The sequence below is a fragment of the Meles meles genome, chromosome X (assembly GCF_922984935.1).
Source record: "Meles meles chromosome X, mMelMel3.1 paternal haplotype, whole genome shotgun sequence".
In the NCBI taxonomy this organism is placed as follows: Eukaryota; Metazoa; Chordata; class Mammalia; order Carnivora; family Mustelidae; genus Meles; species Meles meles.
The window spans coordinates 79,640,385-79,650,629 of record NC_060087.1 but is presented as its reverse complement, the minus strand read 5'-3'; the positions used below and the strand labels follow the sequence as shown (position 1 = coordinate 79,650,629).

The window sequence follows — 10,245 nt, the reverse complement described above, 5'->3', positions numbered from 1 at the left end:
ATAATAAGGTAAAATATGATATCTGCCATAATTCCTTTCTTTCCCCATATCCCCAAAGCTGTATTGCCAGTAGGTACATTATTATATTCTGTCAGGTTATTCCCATAGGAATGTCCTTCCTGATTCAGTGTTGCAGTGCAGAGCTCAACCTATCCACACAGTAAGTTTACAGAGCTCTTCATTTAAAGGCTGCCATGGATATGCCTATAGCAAATTATGGTATAGTTTCTAATTGAGAGTTGCTTTCTAGATACATTTTTGCAATTTATTTCACTAACCCAGTGTGATCCTTCAAAGTAAGAAAATATTTTAAATATCATATTGGAAAAATGATTCAAATTTCATTTGCACAGTTCATATTCTCAAGAGCATCTTTTTGGAATATACTTAAATACAAACATGTATGTAGACATTTGAAATGGTTTGCGGTTAAACTGTCTGTTGAGGGCATTCAGAGACAGGAGGGAAGCAGAAATACTTAAAAATTATGAAAGGAGGAGCTTCCTCTCCGCCTCTTCTCGCCCAGCCCGCGAGTACTCGGAGGTAAGCGAGGAGGTGGTGGCGGCGGCCAGCAGCGGCTAAGTTGCTTCGAAGGGAGTCCAAGATGACCGGTTCTAACGAGTTCAAACTGAACCAGCCACCCGAGGACGGCATCTCCTCGGTGAAGTTCAGCCCCAACACTTCCCAGTTCCTCCTGGTCTCCTCCTGGGACACGTCCGTGCGCCTCTACGACGTGCCGGCCAACTCCATGCGGCTCAAGTACCAGCACACCGGCGCCGTCCTGGACTGTGCCTTCTACGATCCAACACATGCTTGGAGTGGAGGATTAGACCATCAGTTGAAAATGCATGATTTGAACACTGATCAAGAAAATCTCGTCGGAACCCATGATGCCCCTATCAGATGTGTTGAATATTGCCCAGAAGTGAATGTGATGGTGACAGGGAGTTGGGATCAGACAGTTAAACTGTGGGATCCCAGAACTCCTTGTAATGCAGGGACCTTCTCTCAGCCCGAAAAGGTGTACACCCTCTCAGTGTCTGGAGACCGGCTGATTGTGGGCACTGCAGGCCGCAGAGTGCTGGTGTCGGACTTACGGAACATGGGCTACGTGCAGCAGCGCCGGGAGTCCAGCCTCAAGTACCAGATTCGCTGCATCCGGGCATTTCCCAACAAGCAGGGCTATGTATTGAGCTCCATAGAAGGCCGAGTGGCAGTTGAGTACTTGGACCCAAGCCCTGAGGTGCAGAAGAAGAAGTACGCCTTCAAGTGTCACAGACTGAAGGAGAAAAACATCGAGCAGATCTACCCGGTCAATGCCATTTCCTTTCACAACATCCACAACACATTTGCTACAGGTGGCTCGGATGGATTTGTCAACATTTGGGACCCATTTAACAAGAAACGGCTGTGCCAGTTCCACCGGTACCCCACCAGCATTGCGTCCCTGGCCTTCAGTAACGACGGGACCACGCTCGCAATAGCATCGTCGTATATGTATGAAATGGATGACACAGAACATCCCGAAGATGGTATCTTCATTCGCCAAGTGACAGATGCAGAAACAAAACCCAAGTCCACCTAACCATCTCGTGAAAGTGGTTTCTCTATGGCAAGCTTTGTTTTGCTTCCTACAAACACATACTCATCCCCTAAGGGATGCGTTGTAGTCATTGTGGACACCTTATTTAGTATGTGGATTTCTCTGTTTTCTGTCTTAAAAAAACTTGTCTGTGTGCCCTTCCATGCTGACTTTGTGTAGGATGAGGAGTCTTTGTGTCTTCGGGTGATAGTCCAAAGAATTGTTTTTACCCCCAGGAAGCCCGGTTGCTGTTTCGGAGCAGCTTGAGCTCTTTTTGTAAAATAATCTAACCCTGTTATTGCCGTGCTGTCTAATAAATCAGAGATTCAGAACCCTTAAATGTTGGATGTTTTTAAATGTTGTAATTAATGTAATTTACTTCATAAAAAGGCTTCTGTAAAGCAAAACTCGTTTCATCAAGGGCCTGGTAGGGATGACATTTTACCTTTAAGTCCGCACGGCCTCGTTTAATTACGTCTGTTTTTGTGTACGTTGGGGATTCAGTCCTGGCTAAAGTGATCTGTTGGAGTTCTGCCATTTCCCTCGTGCCCTCTTGCTGGATCAGCAGGGGCCTTGAGCCAACTGTGTAGCTTCGCAGGGTGGGCACAGACAGGGTGGCAGCTGACGGGCACCCTTCAGCCTGACTCTCCTGCGCTGGTGCAGTAGGGGTCCTGTGGCTCCCACGTCCGTGGACCGGTGCAGTCATCGTCCGCGCCTGCACAGAGCCAGGTGACGGACCGTCTGTACTTCTCCATCAAATGCGAAATCAAAGTGAAGCCCTCGGGACGGTAAATAATGTAACAGCCAGAGACTAACTGACGGCATTGGTGCTGAGCGTGATGATGTGCCTTTCAGTCCTAACCACTTGGTTGAGGACAAAGCATAAATTTAAAGCACCGTTTAACTGAAAGGAAATTACTGTGGTGTTGTAAAAGGTGACTCAAATTAAAGCAATGTTGGGGACCTGTTTTGAGTTCGTGGTGTGGGAGGGCTGTTTTTGTACTTCTGTCTGCATGTCCTCTTTCTCTTGAAACCGGACGTGTCTCAACCTGAAGGTGTCTCCTGGCCTCCCTTGTGGACCTGTTAGCCTGCTTGCTCTCCTTCATGATTTGCCTGTTTAGGATTACAGCCACCTTTCCCCCCAGAGGACCCAGGGGTAAAAACCTTAGTGTTCTCCTTGATTTCTTTTGTCCATATCTTCTTCAGTGTTTTTAAGTGTCTTTTCTGATGATGATTCTTTCTACTGCCCCTCTCCCACTGCTACTCACCTGCCTGGGATGTGCAGTAGCCTTGGGGCTCTGCCCTGAGTTCTGCATCTGCTGGAACAGTGACTTTCAAACCTTTTTAGCTATGATCCAAGTAGGAAATACATTTGAACTGAAGTCCAGAACACACAGAGGTCAATCCAGTATGTGTCATAGAGACAAATTTCATAAAAGTATTCCTGTTCTTTGTAAAAAAAAAAAAAATTATGAAAGGAGTCAGCATATTTAAATGAGTCAAAAAACTGAATAGCTTTTTTTTCTAAAGAAAAAAAGAAAAGAGAGGACATTTCATTAATATTTCTCCTAACTAAACAAAGGTTTTGGCATTTGTACCCTCTAAGCACAGACATATTCTTTTGCTAAAATGGATTCTGGTTCAATCTGCTCACTAGTTTTTTTTTCCCCTTTTTCTTTCTTCAGGAAACACACACACACACACACACACAAAGATTCCTTTTAAAGATATCCTTTCTTCCTCCCATGTGTCAGAGTAAATCTCCAGTTTGGAGGAATATTTAAGTATTGAATTTAAGTCTCACCATCCCCATCAGTCCTGTTCCTCTGACCTGTGCTAGATAACACTACAATAACCTGATCTGAAAGTTCCAAAACCCATAGAAACTTCTCTTGTCTGTGACTTACTATCACTGATATTTTGATGTTGATATACTATAGATGAAATCCATAAATGTAATCCTAAATTTCAGGCATTTGGATTTGTCACTTTAATTCAAAAATCACCTTAGTTAAAACTCAACTTACTGTATTTATGCAAAAAGAAAGGAGGCAGGGGCAAAAGACATTTTCATTCTGCAGTGAATATTGTCAGAGCTTTATGGTATATAATCAGTGCACAAAGAATAGTGTGACTCCTAACAGTGAGCTGGAGATGCAGTCTGGCAAAATAAGCCCTTCAAAGCTTACTGCTGCTATTCACCTGGTGGATTCTCTCCATCACAAAGCTGAGTCCATTAAGCTTATGTAACACAAGCTTCAGGATGATATGGAAAGCTCTTAAAAAATAAACTAAGTTTCCAAATCAGGAGTGTGTGTTATGTACTGAAAACTTAAATATGACAGTAATGCCACATATATTTGCACAATAATGATAATAACAGTCACATTTTAAAGCAAAACATTTAAAAGTACATTTCCTTCATAGTTCAAAAAAAAAAGGAACATCAAAATCAGTATTCCAGCTTTGGTCTAAAAGAACTGAAGTGAGAGTAGCAGTCAGGGTGTGTTCTATGCTTTGCAAGGGCTGTCATCAATTATAAAGCCTTAATCCAGCCAATGATAGGCAGGTAAAGAAGAAATTGACTTTTGCTGATCTTTTGATATAATTAAATACAGAATATAAGAAATGTGAACATGTACACATATTTTCATAGATACAGGATTTTATTTATTTTAGTAACCAATTTAGTGCAAGGAAAATACGGAGCATCCATCGAAAGTGGTAAAGCAGTATGGAAAATGAATGTGTAGACCTATGATATCATCAGACACATTGAATGTTGCTGCAGTTTATTACATGCCTGAGCACTTTAGAAAGCAATCCAGCTATAGGCCCAATTTAGAAGAGCAAGATAAGATAAAGGGTTGTTCCTTTTACTTTCAGGCACTGTGTGTTTTACTTGTCACTTACACTGACTTAACCTGATTAGGTCAAACTGTGAAATGTCCAGTGCTATAACTTGAACAAGAATGTCAGATTGCAGCTAATTGTAAATAAGTAAAGTTTATTCCAAATGTCCTTTAACCTTTACTCAATTTTGATCAAAACAACCCAAGAGGAAAATAATATTATTTTCAAGATTGATACTGCTTTCATAAGAAACTTCATTGTCATTAATAAAAATTAAGCTTCTCAACAGACCATAGATTGCTATGCTTTCCCTTTTTGAAAGAGGTATCTTCTGAGTCTTCATCTATTAAAGATTATTTTCTCTTTAGAGCTTGACTACTAGTCCTACAGTTGTGAGCATTTAGGGAAATGAATAATTTTCTGCAGAGGAAAAATTGTTTCTTATACTATTATAAAATGAGTTTGAGCTTTGTCCCTCATGACCCAGATTCCCATGACAACAGCAACAGTGACCTTGCCTTAAGGTCCAGGAGCAGATGAAGTGATCGTACAGAATGAACTTAGACTTCTGATGGATTTTTTTCAGATGTGTTTTAATGTTTTAACCTCAGATTTCTCTCTTATAAAACAGATGATTATAATCTTTTATTACTTTTTTAACTTTAAAAAAAATTATTTATTTGAGAGAGACACAGAGATTGAAAAAATGAGTGGGAGGAGCGGCAATAGGAGAAGCAGACTCCCTACAGAGCAGGGAGCTTGACACAGGGTACAGAGCTCGATTCCTGGACCTTGGGATCATGACCTGAGCCAAAAGCAGATCCTTAACCAACTGAGCCACCCAGGTGCCCAAATGATTACAATCCTGACAAAGGATATCTATAGATAGTATTCCTTATAGAAGATCCACCTAGGGGCAGCTGGGTGGCTCAGCGGGTTAAGCCTCTGCCTTCGGCTCAGGTCCTGATCTCAGGGTCCTGGGATTGAGCCTTGCATCTGGCTCTGTGCTCAGTGGGGAGACTGCTTCCCCACCCCCTCTGCCTGACTCTCTGCCTACTTATGATCTCTTTCTCTCTGTCAAATAAATAAATAAAATCTTCAAAAAAAAAAAAAGATCCATCCAAATAAAAGACAAAATTTTCCCATTGGGACAGGAGTCAAGAGAGTGACAAAAAATCAGTTTGTAGGGACTTTGGCACCAAATACAGTCCAGGAACTTACTCCAAGCCTCACTATTGTAATGGACTCAGCAACTGAATTTTCAGCAACTAAAACCCGCACTGCACCAGCCAACTGGTTATAAATTTAAAATACCAGAAGCTATGGACATTGGGGAGGGGAGGCGAACCATAAGAGACTATGGAATCTGAAAAACAACCTGAGGGTTTTGAAGGGTCAGGGGTGGGAGGTTGGGGGAACAGGTGGTGGGTGATGGGGAGGGCACGTTTTGCATGGAGCACTGGGTGTTGTGCAAAAAGAATGAATACTGTTACGCTGAAAAAATTAATAAAAAGGGAAAAAAAATAAAATACCAGAAGATTATTTCAGAGAAAGAAATTGCAGTCATGGAACAGCATATATCTAGGATCAATGGGACATAGCTGTCTTACTGGAATAGGATACACTTCTGGAAAATAATGTAATGATTTTAGAAGGCAAAACAGATACTCTTTTAAATATCTTCCTCCTACTCTATCTTAGAGGAATGGAATGAGAGTTAAATGTTGTAGGTCTCTTAGAGGTTTTAAGAGGGAAGCGAAAAATATAGCATTTATAATTCAAATTTTCCTGACTTTCAAATATTTTGCATTTATGAAAAATGCATAGCATTTATATCTGCCAGAAGTATTATATTTATAGCTTACATATTTAAGAAATTCCCACTATAATAGTTTTTATTTCTTTGTATTATCTATGCACAATAAAGAAGCATTAACACATGAAAACAAAATACTTCCCGGTTATATAGCACAAGTAGAATGAACATTGAATGAACAGGTCAATAAACCAAGGTTTTAGCAGTTACAAGAGCAAAGAGATTCCAATGTCAAGAATACTTTTGGAGAAATATCATGCTTTTCCTTTAAATTTTCTTTTTTTTTTCAAGATTTATTTATTTGACAGATAGAGATTACAAGTAGGCAGAGAGGCAGGCAGAGAGAGAGAGAGGAGGAAGCAGGCTCCCAGCCAAGCAGAGAGCCCGATGTGGGGTTCGATCCCAGGACCCTGGGATCATGACCTGAGCTGAAGGCAGAGGCTTTAACCTGCTGAGCCACCCAGGCGCCCCCCTTTAAATTTTCAATCACACAAAAAGTTTGTGTGTCCCATCTTTTCTGCAAAAGAACTTTTTTTAAAAAGATTTTATTTATCCATTTGACAGACAGAGATCACAAGCAGGGAGAGAGAGAGGAGAAAGCAGGCTTCCAGCGAAGCAGAGAGCCCGATGTGGGGTTTGATCCCAGGACCCTGGGATCATGACCTGAGCTGAAGGCAGAAGCTTTAACCCACTGACCCACCCAGATGCCCCTGCAAAAGAACTTTTAAAGAAAGATGACATTGGAAAAAACTAGAAGGCTGTTGTAGAGAGCAAAATGGAGTCTCTCATGTCAAGCAGGAGGCTGTGTCAAGCAGAGGCCTGTGTGAAGCAATGACACAAGTAGTTAAATGTACTGCCCCTAAGAGATATCACCAGGACCAGCATCAGCTGACATCCCACAACTGATATCAAGCAGAACCGGAGTAGATCTGCAGGGGCCCAAAATGGATTAAATCCCTTGAAAAGGTGGAGGATTTTTGCAGCAAACAGTCAGACTCTTCAGACCGGATCCCTTTGTGTCTGACTCCTTAAAAAAGGCAACTGCTACTGAAAGTTCTGCACAATTGATCTCTGAACAGCACCAGGATCCTTCACTGCTTGAACATAATAAGCAGTTAATGCTGAGAGCTGGCCTGGGCCGGACCAAGACCTTATCTCAATTGCAAACCCACAGACTGACTTTGTGTTTGGTTTATTAACTTCCTACACCCTTCTGTTATCCTGTTTGTTATGTAGTTTGTCTTGTGTTCTGTTCTGTGTGCTATTTAAGAAGCAAAGTTTAATCATATGGTGAAATGTCACTGAGTTTGGAGTCCAGAACCTGCTTTATAATTGTGATGAACTTTGCTTTATGACTGAATAAAATTGACACTGTGGGATCGTGTGTGTGCCTTCATAGCATGTTCATGACAGCTATCTATGTCTTTACAGATTAAATCCAACATGTGGGGGCGCCTGGGTGGCTCAGTGGGTTAAAGCCTCTGCCTTTCGCTCAGGTCATGATCCCAGGGTCCTGGGATCGAGCCCCGCATCGGGCTCTCTGCTTGGCAGGAAGCCTGCTTCCTCCTCTCTGTCTCTGCCTGCCTCTCTCCCTACTTGTGATTTCTATCTGTCAAATAAATAAATAAAATCTTTAAAAAAAAAAATCCAACATGTGTTTTTTTTTCCAGAAGTTTGTAAATAGTCGTTTGTGTGGATTACTCAATATAAATTAATTCCATACAATAACAAGTAAAGCAAGTGAGCTCTTACATGCTAGACATTTTCTTTGGTACTTCATTCCTTTTTTTTAGTCTTTCATTCATGCTACAAATATGATTTGTTCAATATGGGGAGTATGTTTGACAGTAAGAATAGAGAGTAAAAATAAGGCATGTCCCTGTCCCTGAGAAGCCCAGTCTTGTGGATGATAGAGACTAGTAGAGACTAGAGGCGTGATTTGCCTTGTTCATTCCAAACTGATGAAATTAAGGCTTTTGGGGTTCAAATTTGCCCCTGGAGAATTCAAAGTGTAATCATGGATCAGTGACCACCTTGAGAAATTCATTAGTAAATAAAATGTTCTCAATACTTGATTTTAAAGTTGGGAGAAAAACAGAATGAGGCCCCATAAAACCGGAGTAATTCTCTGAGCAAAGAGCAACCACTGCCAGGACCAATCCATCTAATCACCAAGATTATAGGAGATCTAAAGAGAAAGGAGAGGTTTATTTTAAGTAGGATTTTTGCTATGTAAGAATTGTCTGAAGCCCTATGGGCTTCCTTGCAGATCTCTTTTCTCCAAACAGAGGTATTTGATATGCCTTGGCTCAAATAGGTTTACTACCTATTTGAATCCTCCAGGTGGTGATACCAGTTGCAAAGAATATAGAAATTCAAACACAGATTTTTTTTAAATGCAATTTAATTTTTCCAACCTGTTGTACACTGCATATAGTTACACATTTGGGGAAATACAGCCACTGAATGAAGTGTTTTAGAACCTTTACAGAGTGATTATCTGATACTATTAAAAAAATAGAAGCTCTGCTGAGCTCTATAAGGGCACTCTAACCTTGCTTGTAGTGGCACATGTCTTTCTTAGAGGGTGTACAAGCCTTGCATTGTAAAGAATTATGAAAAAATGTGGATTTCTTTTTCTTTTTAAGATTTTATTTATTTATTTGAAAGATAGATCACAAGTAGGCAGAGAGGCAGGCAGAGAGAGGGGGGAAGCAGGTTTCTCGCTGAGCAAAGAACCTGATGTGGGGCTCGATCCCAGGACCCTAAGATCATGACCTGAGCCGAAGGCAGAGGCTTAACCTCCTGAGCCACCCAGGTGCCCCAAAATGTGGATTTCTGCTAAGAGGCTTTTACCATTCAAATTTCCATTTGTCAAAGCAATTTTGGTGCATAAGGAGTTGTATTATGATGTGTAAACCAGGTACATAGCATTTAAAAAAATGTGTAACAAAAGCGTAATATTCCTTTGAAGATATTGTAAGGGTTAAAGTAAAAACATTATAAAGGTTAAACATGGTGAGGTGTTTCCTACCCAAGGGGAGAATTGGTGTTACCAATTAAGAGCTGGAAACTGTCAAATTCATTTTATCTAAAAAATGGTGTCAAATTCAGTGTAGGTATTTAACAATACATTATAATTCAGGGATTAATGATCTTTTGATGATTTCACTCTGTTGCTAAATGATGGTTGTTTTCTGCTGATGTTTCACTTTATACTCCTTTTTTTGGCCTGTTTGTTTGTTTGTTTGTTTGATCACAGGGCTAGCACTGATATTCAGCTGGCACACAGCTATGTCATCATACAGCTTGTTAAAACATTGAAACTTCATACCAGTTGATAAATGGCTGCTGTCCTGCACCACCCAAGTGTCACCCTACTACCATGAGATCTTTATACCTTCCCTCCATAGCTCCCATTCACCTTAGGACACTGTAACTAAAGGGGTAGGGCCTGGAAAAATCAGAGATGGGGGTGTTACTCCAGGATCCTTTCCCAGTGCTCTTTCTGGTTTCCTTTCTGATGGCTTGGTATCTGTGTTTTCCCAATTTCTAAATATTTATAAGCCTCTCTTTTTCCTAGGTCCTCAGATTTAAAAGAGGTTTATCCAGAGGCACCTGGATGACTCAGTGCATTAAGCATCCCACTCTTGTTTTCAGCTCAGGTCATGATCTCATGATCCTGAGATCTATCCCTGTGTCGGGCTCTTCACTGAACATGGAGCCTGCTTAAGATTCTTTCTCTCCACCTGCCCTTCTCTGTCCACTCATGCTCTCTCTCTCTCTCACTTGCTCTCCCTCAAATAAAGATATAGATAGAAGATAGATAGATAGATAGCTAAAAATAAAAGAAGTTTATCCAGAGATAACCCAAGCAATATTTATTTTCAGTGGTTCCATTTGACCTTTCAGTAACTTTCCCTGCCTCCTGACTGTTCTTCCCTAGCTCCACCATTCCACCTAGCAAATGTACTTGTCCTGTGCTCAAATATCT

The 10,245-nt window shown here is 41.0% G+C and overlaps 1 protein-coding gene across 1 annotated transcript; it reads left to right on the top strand.

The window, feature by feature from the left end:
• Positions 1 to 545: 545 nt before the first annotated feature.
• Positions 546 to 1,922, top strand: LOC123935004 (mitotic checkpoint protein BUB3-like). Its single transcript, XM_045995397.1, has one exon. The coding sequence runs from the start codon at positions 605 to 607 to the stop codon at positions 1,583 to 1,585; it is 981 nt and encodes a 326-aa protein (XP_045851353.1). The 5' UTR covers positions 546 to 604; the 3' UTR covers positions 1,586 to 1,922.
• The last annotated feature ends 8,323 nt before the right edge of the window (positions 1,923 to 10,245 follow it).

Bases quoted from the DNA above. Each gene is read 5' to 3' on its own strand.
- LOC123935004 (XM_045995397.1), top strand. From the start codon at position 605: ATGACCGGTTCTAACGAGTTCAAACTGAACCAGCCACCCGAGGACGGC.